General features: G+C 51.2%; 1 protein-coding gene across 27 annotated transcripts in view; it reads left to right on the plus strand.

Moving 5' to 3' along the window:
- PTPRT (protein tyrosine phosphatase receptor type T) overlaps window positions 1-14,752 on the plus strand; it is a 1,155,226-nt gene that overhangs the window by 1,112,741 nt on the left and 27,733 nt on the right. For all 27 annotated transcript variants that reach the window (XM_086331749.1, XM_086331754.1, XM_086331755.1 and 24 more), the window contains 5 exons: window positions 2,291-2,445; window positions 4,953-5,088; window positions 7,124-7,273; window positions 10,637-10,810; window positions 14,241-14,372. In XM_086331749.1, the coding sequence (XP_086187875.1) occupies window positions 2,291-2,445; window positions 4,953-5,088; window positions 7,124-7,273; window positions 10,637-10,810; window positions 14,241-14,372 (747 nt within the window). The remainder of the gene's footprint in view (window positions 1-2,290; window positions 2,446-4,952; window positions 5,089-7,123; window positions 7,274-10,636; window positions 10,811-14,240; window positions 14,373-14,752) is intronic.

Here is a 14,752-nt window from a genome sequence, read left to right on the forward strand (position 1 = left end):
CAAGGGGGGAAACACAAATCCACGGGAGGATGAGGTGACCAGAGAGGGCTTCCCAAAAGCAAAGGCATTTAAGCAGACAATGAAGGATGAGAACTAGCCAGCCAAGGGAAGAGCAGGAGGAATATTATCCCAGGCAGGGGGAGACTCATGCAGAGTCTGGAGGGGAAAGAAAATCTTGACATGTGCTTCTCAACTGGGGGTAACTCCGTCCCACCAGTGTCTGGAATCATTTTAGTTGTCAAAACCATAGTTGCCATTTTATAAAAACACCAATATTGATGATCCAAGTGGCCACAGGACTGAGGATGCAAAAGCATTGGGATGTCAATGCTTTGAGAACTGTACACTAAGCCTAACTCCACTGCATATCCACGAGGGTAAACCATCATCCTGGGCCAGGAACACCTGGCTTAAGCATTGAAAGTCCCATACCCTGGGAAACCCCTCAGTCCTGGGCAAACTTGACCAAGTCACTTAGTCACTGAATGCCAGCTGCCCGTCGCCTGCTCCCAAGGGGCATGGCTCCTGTACAGCTGAGGGCAACTCTGTGAAGCAGGGGTAACTGTGAGCTGTTCACAGCCAAGGTCAAGGGAGCTGGGGATGGTGCAGTGGCCCAGGAAGGAGTATCTGGGTGGGCACCAGCGCCTTCTACACAGCCTCCCAACTCACCCAACCATACCCATCCTCCACGTAGCAGCTGCTGTGATCCTCCCCAGGTGCCCATCTGGTGATGCCCTTCCCCTTCTGTGCTACCACCTGGGAATCCTTCCCATGGCTCCCCAGTGCCTCTGGGATGAGGTCCGACTATGGCTCCCCAGTGCCTCTAGGATAAAGTCTGGAGGTCTTAAAGTGGAATAAAAAGCCTTTCAGGATCGAACCCCCGCCCCGCCTCCCGTTCCCTAGGCCCTGCTGCCCATCATTGCCTGTCTTCCACTCTCCTCTGGAGCTGCTCTGGGCTGTTTGTGATTCTGTTCAGGTACTAGGCTCAGTCCTGTCCCTGGGCCTTTGCCCCAACTGCTGCTTCACCTCGGAATCCCTCCATCTCTTCGCTGTGTATCGCTCAGGCCTCAGTGTATCATAACATTAGGAGGACGGACTGTGGAGCCAGACAGCCAGGCTTTAGACTGTAACTTTACAGCTTACTGGTTGTGCAACTTTGGACACATTCCTTAACCTTGCTTTAGCCCCACTTTCCTCATCCCTAAAATAGAGATGATGATATGAGGATTAAATGAATGAATACATTGAACTCATCAGAAGAGTAACAGGCACATAGTTGATGCTTCATAAACATCAGCTATATATTTTCACTGTTAATATGTTTCAAGACTCAGGTCAGGCACCCCCTCCTTCAGGAAGCCTTCTCTGATTTCTCCTCTCCCTAATGGGGTTACACACTCCTTTCTGTACTTTAATGGAATTAAAGGTCCACTTTGGGGCCTGTCTCCCCCATTACACCATGCTCTGTTCCAGGGATAGGGACTATGGTTTTATTTCCACCTTCCTAGTGCCTAACACAAGGCTGGGCACAGATAACCCACTCTGACTATCTTGGAAAAATGACAATCAAACACCCTTCCTTTTCAGCACCTCTACTATCTGCAGGAGATTGCTAAGTAGAGAAAGGCGGTTGGGGGGCATTTGTCTGTGGACTAGTTGAGAACCACCCTTTAACCTGAAGCGGGAGAGGAGGAGGAGGATGGGAACGTGAGGCCTCACCATCCCCATCAGCCAGAGAAGTTCTGCTTTGCTTTGTTTCACATTTTACCATCCCAAATAAGAATCTAGTTCATAAGAAGTCTGCCTTTCTGACTTTGAAAGTCATGGAGACTGGTAGACAAGACTGGAGAACTGAAGAACACCAGTCCTCTGACACCGAAAGGCCTCGTGTTCCCCTGGAAACAGCTTGAACTTGGAGTCAGAGGCTGCCATCTTTCTGAATCTGTTCTGCTGAATACAAGTCCCATAAACATTTATCAAAAGAGGGTCCTGTGGGCAAACAGCGTGGGTGTTATCAGAGCCCTTGGGAATTAAGCGCGTACGTTAGCGCAGCTCAGGCTCTGAGAAGTCCTGCCGCGGAGCGGTCAGTTTTACTGTATGTACTCCCAAGTTCCCGGATGTGGCAGATGCGGGATCCCTCCAACACCTATTAACCCTCAGAGGGCCTTGTCCTCCCTGAGAGCAGGGAGGCTGGATGTGGCTGCTCGTGGCCTCGGGGCTCGCCGTGGGTGCTGGGTAGGGCGGGGACGGGGGCAGCAGCTGGAGGAACAGAGGCCCGTTCTCTCCTCAGAAAGGCTACCACGAGATCCGGGAGCTCCGGCTCTTCCACTTCACCAGCTGGCCCGACCACGGCGTCCCCTGCTACGCCACCGGCCTCCTGGGCTTCGTCCGCCAGGTCAAGTTCCTCAACCCCCCGGAAGCCGGGCCCATAGTGGTTCACTGCAGGTAAGTGAGAGACCCCCCCGAAGCAGGGGGGCCTCTGCCGCTCTGCTGTCTCGGCGAGGGGTGCTCCAGTGGCCTTTATTCTCTGCTGTCTCGGCGAGGGGTGCTCCAGTGGCCTTTATTCTCTGCTGTCTCGGCGAGGGGTGCTCCAGTGGCCTTTATTCTCTGCTGTCTCGGCGAGGGGTGCTCCAGTGGCCTTTATTCTCTGCTGTCTCGGCAAGGGGGTGCTCCAATGGTCTTTATTCTTTGCTTTAAGTGCACCCTGCCTGTGTCCCCTCTGTCCAGCCCTTTCTGATGAGACCAGGGTCCTGAAGTCTAAACAACCACAGTAATAGTAGCAGTAGCAGCTTGTCATTATTGCTGTTGCCCTGAGGGCACGGCCTTGGCACTGACAGCATCTGCTCCGCACGCACTTCACCCACGTCACTTCATTTACTTCTCACCCAACCTTAAGAGGTGGCTGTGGTTATCATTCCCATTTCACAGATGAGAAAACCAAGGCACTGAGAAGGTAGATGTTTCGTTCGGGTCACACAGGTATGAAATGGCAGAACCAGGGTGTTAAACATTTTTCCCCAGATGCTCCCTTTCAGCTCCTTGGTATGGTGGTGGGGTGCCCCCTGGAAGTATGCTTTTCTTCATTTCTGTCATTTTAAAAATCAATTTCTGGCCTACAGGATCCTTCATAGAGAGAAAATGGACAGTGTCAGGTTTTACCTTATTATGGAAAAGGGGTATTTTCAGCTCTGACCCAGAAAGTCACATTGGGAATGACAGGCACGTCTTAGAATCCTCCTGGATGGAGATGCAGTGTCGTGTCAAGGGCATCCGGAGTCAGAGGAGGGCAGATGTCCGGACCTGAAGGCCAGCGTGCCCGCTCCCTCTCTCCCAGCACTGCTCTTTTCCAGTGTGACCTTGGGCCCAGTCCATCTTTACAGACCCTGCATGCTCTTAACTGCATGCAGGTTACTTCTGCCCTGACAGTGCCCACGTCACTCAAGGTCTTGAGCCAGATCAAGGAGAGACGCACAGGCTACAGCTGTCTCAGAGCCCCTTTCTCAGGCGGTCTCCTTGTGCCTTTATCACAGCAGCAGAGCGTGAGTCAGAAACCCCATTTCGCAGATGAGGCCGCTGAAGATACTGATCACCCTCAGACTCTGAGCATTCTGCGTATCTCTCTGCTTTACATCTCATGACAGTCCAAGGGCAGTAAAATGTTCACCCTCAAAGGTTGGATGGCATCATTGACTCAATGGACATGAATTTGAGCAAGCTCCGGAAGACGGTGAAGGACAGGGAAGCCTGGCTTGCTGCAGTCCATGGGGTCACAAAGAGTCAGACACACCTGGGCGCCTGAACAAGTCCCATATCCCAGAGAGCAGCCAGAGCAGGCATAAGGAAGAGAGGGAGACAGTGGCAAGTGTTTATCAGGCCCTCCTTGCATGATGCCACATGTCTGTGTCTCCATAGCAACCCACCCTGTCACACCTGAGCCGGGTGGTACCCAGTCCCGAGGCTGTCCTGAAGATTAGATGGGTTGGCCAACATATACTTTGTGGGCTTCCCTGATGGCTCCGATGGTAAAAACTCTGCCTACAGTTCAGGAGACCTAGATTCGATCCCTGGGTTGGGAAGATCCCCTGGAGAAGGAAATGGCTACCCACTCCAGTATACTTGCCTGGAGAATTCCATGGACAGAGGAGCCTGGTGGGCTACAGTCCACGGGGTCGCAAAGAGTCGGACATGACTGAGCAACTAACACACGCTGAGTGATACATTATGTACCTAAGAGAATTCCAGACATACAGTAAGCACTTAAAAATATTACTCTTCTCTGCTTCTCCGTGCTGTCCCCTCCCCAGACTATTAATCCTTCAGGGAAAGAACCATGTCTGACTCATCTCTGCATCACTGCTCCTGAGCCCAGCATCCAGTGCTCAATAAATATTTGTTGACTAGAAGTAGCAACCGTTTATGAGAAATGGCTGTGTAGCCAGGTACAGGGTGAAGCAATTTGCACGTATTGTGCTGTATCAACATAATTTCATGCAATTTACATGGATTGTGCTATTAACGCTATTATTATCAGCCTCGTTCTATGGATGAGGGTATTGAAACCCAGAGAGATTAAGTCATTTACTCAAGGTCACACAGCTAGTAAGTGGTCAAGTCAGGATTTGATCCGAAGGGTCTGACCCCAAATAGTAAGCGCTTAATTGCTGTGTGAAGCTGAAATGAACAGATCAGTTCTCCCAAGCACCCCGTAGGAAGGAGTGTTACATGTGAGAAAACTAAGGCTCATAGAAACCAGGCAGCTTGTTCAAAAGAGAGAGCCGAGGCTCAGTTTAGTCACTTGCTCAGGATCTCCCACCAACACTGGGATTCTGTCTGAATCCCAGACAGTGCATTCTGTCTGACCTGTGCAGCATACTGCCTGTGTGCAGGGTCCTCGGGGACAGAGCTGGTCCCACCCCAGGGATCCTAACGCAGGCCCCTGTCCTCTCTTGCAGTGCTGGAGCCGGAAGGACCGGCTGCTTCATCGCCATCGACACCATGCTCGACATGGCCGAGAACGAAGGGGTGGTGGACATCTTCAACTGCGTGCGTGAGCTCCGGGCCCAGAGGGTCAACCTGGTGCAGACAGAGGTGAGTCCTGGGGCGGAGGCTGGCCTGGTCACCCACAGCCCTGGCCACCCACAGCCCTGGCCAAGGAGGAGCCAGGGCTGGAGGCATCCTACAGAAAGAGACCTGGGCATGGGAGAAACAGGAAGGGCTGGATACATGGCTGGCTATGGTGAGACCATCACAGAAGCTAGGACAACCCTGCCAGCCTGAGGTCCCCCAGGTCAAGGACTCCCACTAGTGAGGGAGGTGCTGGGGGCCCCATCTCCAAGGGCGTCTAAGCAGTGACTGAATGGCAAGTGTCAGGCATTCTCTGAATAGAGTCCCTGCCTTGGATGAAGGAGGAGAGCGAGAAGGAAAGGACTGGGATTGACTGAACGCTTACTGTGTGCTGAGTATCCTGTGAGGCCGTGTAGGAATGGCTCCGTCGGTAGAGTCAGTGAGTTCCTGAGCCAGGCTCCAAGGACTCCAAGAGAGAGAACACACAACCCCTGCCCACAAGGGAGAGGCAGGCCTCCAGGGGTCCAGATGGAGAGTCCCAGATGTGAGGGACAGGGAAGGGGTTCATCTTTATTGCCAAGCTCCTACTTTGTGCCAGGCATCACCCCAGGTCCTCTGTATTCAGGGTATTATTTAGCTCCTGCTAGTACCCCGATTTTATAGATGAAGAAACTGAGAAATGGTGTCGCCAAAGCTTCACATAGCCACATAGTGGTAGGACTTGGGACCCGGTGACCCCAAGGCCCATGTGCTTTCCCCTGAACCGCACTCCTGGAAGCCCTGGTCTCCCCATCTTCTGGTTCTAATGCAGCTGGAGGTGCCCAGGCAGCACAGCTGGGGCAGACAGCTGCATCCATCATCTGCCTGCCTGAAGAATTCCCCCCACGGCCCTGGGCCTGGCCGGTCACCACTGGCTCTGCAGGCATTCTCCTCACTTACAGGCTGTTAGACCCTAGGACCCTGCTGCGGCCTCCGAGCCAGCTCCCACAGGCCGGGCTGCAGGCTGCTAAAGCCAAGAGGCTGCTTTATCTGTTCCGAGGTTCATGCATGTGGAAGGCAGTCTGCTGCCTGGCGTTAGATGCATCGTGGTCTTTGCTGTCAGGTAGAGGAGACAGACGTTCTAATAAGAGCATCATGATGCCTCTGGTAAACATTTCATATGAAGAGATGGGCCGAGTCCTACAGAAGAGTCACTCAACAAATGTTTGTTAGGGGCCTGGAAGTAAAAGCACCAGCTTCTGCCTGGTGGGCTTGGAGCAGACTCTCCCGAGGGAATGAGACCTTGAAGGCGTAGAGAAGGGGGATGGTGTCCAGGAGGATTGGAGCAGGTGCAAAGAGCTGGGCTGGCAGAGGGGGGTGACCTGCGCTTCCCGAGCAGAGCCTGAGGCCAAAAGTGGAGCGCCAGTGGTTTAGCTGGGGGCTGATCCCAAGGCTCCCGGGTCAGCGAGTGAGGAAGTGAAAGACGGGCTCGTTAACATTGCAGAAGTATTTTACAAGCTGTTTGACCCTGTGGACAGCTGGAGCCCAGTCGTGCCGGGGGAACTCTGAGATGGTGAGGAGCAGCTCTTCAGGTCTCCCACCCAAGAGACAGGGAATGCAGGCGTTCACCCCCAAGTCTCCACCTGGCATTGCTTGAGGCCTCCTTCCCAGGGCAGGAACTGTTCAGGTCTGCTGGCTTGCCCTGCACGCACAGCCCAGGCGTGCCCTCCAGGGCCAGAAATAAAGGCCCTCGGCATGAACCTTGGAGGATTTGCAGTGAGCAGCCTTCAACAGGGAGAGGTGAAAGGGTGGGCCACGGGCTGGACACAATTAGCCCCTTTCCAGAAGTTTCTAATTTTACACAGGCACTCTTACACAGGGAGCAAAACTCAGCAGAGCTCAGAGAGCTACCAAGAAACACAGCTACTTGGCCCTTTAGGTCGTAGGGTAGAAAACAGTGATTCTGGAGCACCCCAGTGAATCACGCCCACCCTTGAGAGGCGCAGGGTGGACTACGGACAGCAAGCTCCAGGCCCCGCTTCTCCCCCAGTACCCTGACTCTGCCCGCTCCACCTGGCAGGAACAGTATGTGTTCGTGCACGACGCCATCCTGGAAGCGTGTCTCTGTGGCAACACGGCCATCCCGGTGTGCGAGTTCCGCTCCCTCTACTACAACATCAGCAGGCTGGACCCCCAGACCAACTCCAGCCAGATCAAAGATGAATTTCAGGTATGAGCACATCCCAGGCTCCGTGACCCAGCCAGCTTCAGTGCCACTGAGCACAATCCTGGGACTTTCCTTGCAGGAACGGCTGTGTCTGTATCCTTCCCATGTCTGCAGCTGAGAAGGAATTTCAGAACAGAAAATGCACAGCCATGAGCAACTACTCGCCGGCTGGTCACTCAGTGACTGCTGACACCTGGTTATTGTTTTCTTTCTTTTTTTTTATTTTTTTTTTTAATTTTATTTTATTTTTAAACTTTACAATATTGTATTAGTTTTGCCAAGTATCGAAATGAATCCGCCACAGGTATACCTGTGTTCCCCATCCTGAACCCTCCTCCCTCCTCCCTCCCCATACCCTCCCTCTGGGTCGTCCCAGTGCACCAGCCCAAGCATCCAGTATCGTGCATCGAACCTGGACTGGCGACTCGTTTCATACATGATATTATACATGTTTCAATGCCATTCTCCCAAATCTCCCCACCCTCTCCCTCTCCCACAGAGTCCATAAGACTGATCTATACATCAGTGTCTCTTTTGCTATCTCGTACACAGGGTTATTGTTACCATCTTTCTAAATTCCATATATATGCGTTAGTATACTGTATTGGTGTTTTTCTTTCTGGCTTACTTCACTCTGTATAATAGGTTCCAGTTTCATCCATCTCATTAGAACTGATTCAAATGTATTCTTTTTAATGGCTGAGTAATACTCCATTGTGTATATGTACCACAGCTTTCTTATCCATTCATCTGCTGATGGGCATCTAGGTTGCTTCCATGCCCTGGCTATTATAAACAGTGCTGCGATGAATTGGGGTACACGTGTCTCTTTCCCTTCTGGTTTCCTCAGTGTGTATGCCCAGCAGTGGGATTGCTGGATCATAAGGCAGTTCTATTTCCAGTTTTTTAAGGAATCTCCACACTGTTCTCCATAGTGGCTGTACTAGTTTGCATTCCCACCAACAGTGTAAGAGGGTTCCCTTTTCTCCACACCCTCTCCAGCATTTATTGCTTATAGACTTTTGGATAGCAGCCATTCTGACTGGCGTGAAATGGTACCTCATAGTGGTTTTGATTTGCATTTCTCTGATAATGAGTGATGTTGAGCATCTTTTCATGTGTTTGTTAGCCATCTGTATGTCTTCTTTGGAGAAATGTCTATTTAGTTCTTTGGCCCATTTTTTGATTGGGTCATTTATTTTTCTGGAGTTGAGCTATAGGAGTTGCTTGTATATTTTTGAGTTTAGTTGTTTGTCAGTTGCTTCATTTGCTATTATTTTCTCCCATTCTGAAGGCTGCCTTTTCACCTTGCTAATAGTTTCCTTTGTTGTGCAGAAGCTTTTCAGTTTAATTAGGTCCCATTTGTTTATTTTTGCTTTTATTTCCAATATTCTGGGAGGTGGGTCATAGAGGATCCTGCTGTGATGTATGTCAGAGAGTGTTTTGCCTGTGTTCTCCTCTAGGAGTTTTATAGTTTCTGGTCTTACGTTGAGATCTTTAATCCATTTTGAGTTTATTTTTGTGTATGGTGTTAGAAAGTGTTCTAGTTTCATTCTTTTACAAGTGGTTGACCAGTTTTCCCAGCACCACTTGTTAAAGAGATTGTCTTTAATCCATTGTATATTCTTGCCTCCTTTGTCAAAGATAATGTGTCCATATGTGTGTGGATTTATCTCTGGGCTTTCTATTTTGTTCCATTGATCAATATTTCTGTCTTTGTGCCAGCAACAGAAAGAATAAAATACTTAGGAATATATCTACCTAAAGAAACTAAAGACCTATATATAGAAAACTATAAAACACTGGTGAAAGAAATCAAAGAGGACACTAATAGATGGAGAAATATACCATGTTCGTGGATTGGAAGAATCAATATAGTGAAAATGAGTATACTACCCAAAACAATTTATAGATTCAATGCAATCCCTATCAAGTTACCAACGGTATTCTTCACAGAGCTAGAACAAATAATTTCACAATTTGTATGGAAATACAAAAAACCTCGAATAGCCAAAGCTATCTTGAGAAAGAAGAATGGAACTGGAGGAATCAACCTACCTGACTTCAGGCTCTACTACAAAGCCACAGTTATCTTTTTTTTTTTAATTAAAAAACACTGTGTTCTGGAACTAAGGTCTTAGTTCTAGTCCAGGTTGTGGGTGGAGACACACAGGTGTGAATTTCATGCTCTTTCATCCCTGGAAGGACTCAGGTTGTCTCAATGTTTCCGTACAATTGGAACATGTCCTCGATCCTCACAATTCAAAAGTGGAGTCTGGAGACGAGTGGCATCAGCTTCACCTGGGAGCTTGTTAGAGACGCAGAATCTTGGGTCCCATCCGGCCCAACCAAACAAGAGTCTGTGATTTAACATGCCTCCAGGTGACTCAGATGCACATCAGACTTTGCAAAGCATCACCTGAGGGCACAGCTCAGGCAGAGCAGATGCCCCTTGGAGCCCAGGATGGTGGCAGCTTCGGTCTGGAGGCCTGGACTTGAATCACTGAGTGAGGCAAAACCAGAGCCCAGCCCATTGTCCTGAGGTCAGTGTCAGGGTCGTGTCTGGGCAACAGGAGCTGAGAACAGGCAGGGGGAACAGGGACACTTCAGGACTAAAGGGGCCAACGTGGGTCCCTGGTTCCGTGGGCAGACACCCCAGCCAGGCCAGTGTCTAGTGCTACTTCCAACAGGTAGACTCGGTTGATTCCAAGTAGAGACTGAGCACTGAGGGGGGAACAGGGGAGCACTCAGAGCCCCGATGTTCACAGAGCATCTAGTCTGTTGGTTGGGGCTGTTCAGTTCTGGTCCCACACTTGCTGGACTTACTCTGCCAAACACAAGCCCTGAAATTTTGTACACATGCTGGAGCTCTCTCCCAGAGGGTCCCTCACCCATCCTGGGCAACTCATCTAAGCATCCTTCCATTCTCACACATTCTGTCTTAGGGGCATGCTGGCAAAATCCCTCCCCTCAGTCTGTGACACTTCAATTGAGGCTTAAAAGTCATTACGGGATTCCCTACCCCCATGCCCCGCCTTGTGACCTCTGTTTCACGCAGGATGGCTGAGAGGAGTAACTTAGGTCAAATGATGGGCAGGTGTTCAGAGACTGGGTCTGAGCTCCCACGAGGGTATGCCATCCCTGTAATTTTGGCCCTGCAGAGGCGTCCCCCAGACCCTGGCAGAGGCTCTCAGCCCCAGGGCCCGGATCAGCCAGCAGGAGATGACAGCGTCACCACAGACGAGAACAGTTCTGGGAAAGGGTCTGGAGGGCAGGCTTGGAGGATTGATGGAGGGAAGTCAGGCTGAGTTTGTTCAAGGGACACTGTCTAAGCCACGCCTGCCGATCTGCCTCTGCACCCCTCAGACCCTCAACATCGTGACTCCTCGCGTCCGGCCCGAGGACTGCAGCATCGGACTGCTGCCCCGGAACCATGATAAGAATCGGAGCATGGACGTCCTGCCTCTGGACCGCTGTCTGCCCTTCCTCATCTCGGTGGATGGAGAATCCAGCAACTACATCAACGCCGCACTGATGGACGTAAGCTGAGCCCTGCCGGGGATAGCTCCTGGCTGCATTCCTGGGAAAAGCTTCTTCCCGAGGGGGAGGCCACTGCAGCCTGGGAGGATGGGCCCTGACTCCCCGTCTACTCCCCGCCCCGACTCCAGTCAGCCTCTCCCTCTGATCTCGTTGGTCCCAAAGACATTTCTCCCCCTGAAGGCTCTGGTACAAACCTGTATCTAAGCACTGTGCTTTTAATTGCTTTGTATTTATAAAGATCCTGGAAAGAATAGATCAAAAGCTTAAAGTGAGTCCCATGACATTACAGTGAGGCTACAGACCTGACCAGTCCCCCTTCCTGCTACCTACAAGCTGAGTGTCAGCCTGAAGTTCAGTCCAAGAAACATTCTGCATGCCAGCCAGGTTCCTACTGTTCTGTTAGCGGCCCTGCCTCCTGCTTTCTCAGCGTCAAGTCCCAGAAGGCCTGGTTTGGGATGAGGGGTCGTGTTCCCGCCCGAGAGGGTCCGTGCTCCTGACTCGAACACACCTCTCTGGGGTCCTCCAGCTACTTCCGGCTGTCACCCCTCCAGTTCTGGGTGTACAGATGTTTGTAGCAGGAAGGAAGCGTGTATCATCTGGTCTTGTCCACACACTTTCCAGCAAAGGAAATTGAGGCCAGAGAGAGAGAGACTTGCTCAAAGACTCCCAGAGCACTAGTCACAAAGCCGGAACCTAGGACTCCTATCTTACATTTTAGAATTTATTCCTTGAGCCTCCCCTCAGTTTGCTTGATCCAGAAAGACACAGACATCTCGCCTCCCAAGATTGCAGACCAAGAACAACATAAGCCTTCCAGGCCCTTCTCCCCATCTATGCCTGAAATCAAGTCCATCCAGCCCACATGAACCTCCATCTTACTTAGAACAGGAAGGAACATGGGGTACTTTCTCCTGAGGTCAAGGCCAACCAACTCTCTGACCCCCTGATTCTCTGGAACTTTCTCCCCAAGCATCCTAAGTGTTGGAAGCAGAGGGATGACTAGAAGTCAGTGCCTATCTCAGCTCTGGGGGGCCTTCCCTGGCTTGTGCCCATAGGGTGCCCAAGTCCTCCATGGAAACATGGCTCTGGGTCCAGAAGCAAGGAGTCTTGCTTTCTTGATCAGTAAAACGGATGGATATGGAGGGAAGACCTCTGGCTTTAGCTTGGAGTCTTCTGAGATCAGTTATGTGTGTGTGTGTGTGTGTGTGTGTCTGTGTGTGCATGTGCGTGCGTGCGCGTGTGCAGATGTGTGTGTATATGTGGTGAGAGATGGGGTCTGGGGTGCACCCACACTTCTGAGCTCTTCCCAGCTTTGTCTCCCACTTGTCCCAACTCCCCCTCCCTGCCTTCCTCTTCCAAGGATCAAGCACGCTCCTGGCCTCTGCTTAGGAGGTTAGATGCCGCCCAGAGTCAAATGCCTTCTGCCAGGCTCTGATGCTGATTGTATTCTCTTTGCCCGCAGGGCATTTCTCTTGTGAGCCATCACTGGGGTCTTTGCCTTTCTTACAGGAAAAAAAAAAAGTCCTTATCTGTATTCCAGCACAGTCTGTGCATTATCTGGTAACCATGGCAGCTTTGCTCCTAGCAGAAAAATATGAAGTCCTCTGGGTTAATTTTTAATGTTTCCCCTGGTAAAGGATGATGTTATCCATGAAATGGATTGCCGGCTGATCCCCGAAACCCGGCAGGAGCACGGATCTCGAACATATTTTCAGATAAGGCTTTGTCAGGCGTGCTGGCCTAATAGAGCGTTTATCACAGAGACAGGGAGAAAGGAAAGAAAACCAGCATTCACTGAGTGTTGGGCAGCACGTCAGACCCTGGATGTAGACTGTCTCGTCCTGTATCTGGGTATGATTGTCCCCGTTTTTCCAGAAGAGGTAGTGAAGGTCGGAGAATTTCCATGACTCTCTGCAGGTCAGCTGGCTCAGAAAGGGTGGATCCAGGGGTCTGAACCCCAAGACTTTCGACTCTCAAAGCCTAGATTCTTTCTCATGTCTCGAAACGTCTGCAGACCAGCTGTCTGCAGCTGGAGCCTGGCTTTGGGGGAAACTCCGTATTCATTTCTCCTAGATTCAGTTCTCCTAGACCCACTGGTAGGAGAAGGCCCTTGGGGACAAGACCCCACAGTGCGTCTGTGGTATCCACAGCTTCAAGGCATTTCTTTGCTCCCAGGAGATGACAGAACAATAGAAAATGCTCTAAGTGTCCTATGTAGCAGAGGTTTTTGCCAGAGATTTTTTCCTGGTTGCAGTGTGCAAACTCTTTCCCTCACCATCCTCCTGCTGGTTTGTAACTCCACAGAAAACAGGCACAGACCATGGTTCAAGATAGCTTGCTGAGAATGTGGGTTACTTCTCAGATTCTACAAACCATTAACCAAGCAGAGACACTCCCCAATCTTTTCAGACACCTTCTTACAGATACTGCAATGAATAGCACCCAGGTAACGCTTCAGATGTAGTCCAGACTCACCCAGTCCGTTTTCTTTGGGCCTCGGTTCCCCAGCTGTAACCCAGGACCGTTTATTCAGTTGTTTCTGGACCTGTACTGGGCATCCAGTGTGTTGGCCTCGAAACTGAAGCCAAGGATGGAGAACCGAGTGAGGGATGTTCCCGCCCACCGGCGGGCTCATAGCTGGCTCATTGCTGCTCTTTTCATCTGCATATCTGTTCAGCCTGCACCACAGTCATGCCTCTGGAGTTATGAATCCCATCTTCCAGTTGAAGAACCTGAGATCTGGAGCGATCTAATAGCTTGCCAGTGCACAGCACTGATTTTAAAAAGTCACTCTCTAAATGCGCTTGAATGAATGAATGGCTGGCCAGATAAATGTATGAATGGGTGGTTTATAATGTGCAACTGGCAAAGCTGGGTTTGAACCTGGTCTGCCTGATTCTAAAACCTGGGCACTTTCACCGCCCATTGGCTCACAGAACACCATGCCCATCTTCTGCCAGGCCACCTCAGCCCTCATTCAAGCCTTGGGCAGAAGTGAGCCTCTTGAACCATAAGCCCCTTCAGAAGGCTCTCTGGACTGAGCCACGGTCCCCTCCAGCACTGTGGGCACAGGGGCACAAAATATCCCTTTTATCCCAGGAAGTGTCTTGGCCAGCAGAGCAAATATGCATCCAGGATCTTTCATATTGTAATGTTGATTCTTTGCTGAGCTCCAAGACATAAATAATTTATTTGGAAAATCCCCCTCCCAAGTGACACCTTGCCAATGAAATGTCTGAGTTGGGAGGAGAATGAGTTCATTACGAGAAGGTCCCCTTTGCCACCAGGGCACCCAGAGATAAGAACAGGCGGGGGCTTTGTGTCATCTCTCTGGCAGACTCAGGGGCCTCTGGCAGCCTCCTGGGCCACCTCCTTGTCAGAACATTGCTGAAGGGTGTATATTTCACGAGGCCTGTGTCGTTCTTTTCAGAGCCACAAGCAGCCTGCCGCCTTCGTGGTCACACAACACCCTCTCCCCAACACCGTGGCAGACTTCTGGAGGCTGGTGTTCGATTATAACTGCTCCTCCGTGGTGATGCTGAATGAGCTGGATACTGCCCAGGTAAGAGAACACCTGGCCCAGCCTGGCCCTGGCTGCTCAGGTGTGTTAGGGCAGCCGCGCCCAAGGATTGGAGGGACAGCCCTCTGCTGCCTCTGCTCAACCCAGGTGCCCCTCCAGTGGGCACTGTCTGGCAGGGAGCACCAAGCCAGTCTGCTCAACTTCTGGTAGATGCAGGGGGATCCCCTGCCAGGCCCCCCATTTCCAGCAGTGACTCCCCCTGCCTATGGGCTTTATCCAGCCCCCAAGCTTCCCAGGACCAGACTCTGTTGCTCCACCCTCCCCGGCGCTGGTTAGAGCCTTGCTCCAAATCACGTAGAGCGCGCAGAAAAGGCTACCCCCTCCCCCAGCTCTGAGCACCTCCAGGGCTGCAGACTAGCTGA

This window comes from Bos grunniens, chromosome 13 (assembly GCF_055505025.1).
Source record: "Bos grunniens cultivar Pamir isolate PY7600 chromosome 13, Bosgru_T2T1.0, whole genome shotgun sequence".
NCBI lineage: Eukaryota > Metazoa > Chordata > Mammalia > Artiodactyla > Bovidae > Bos > Bos grunniens.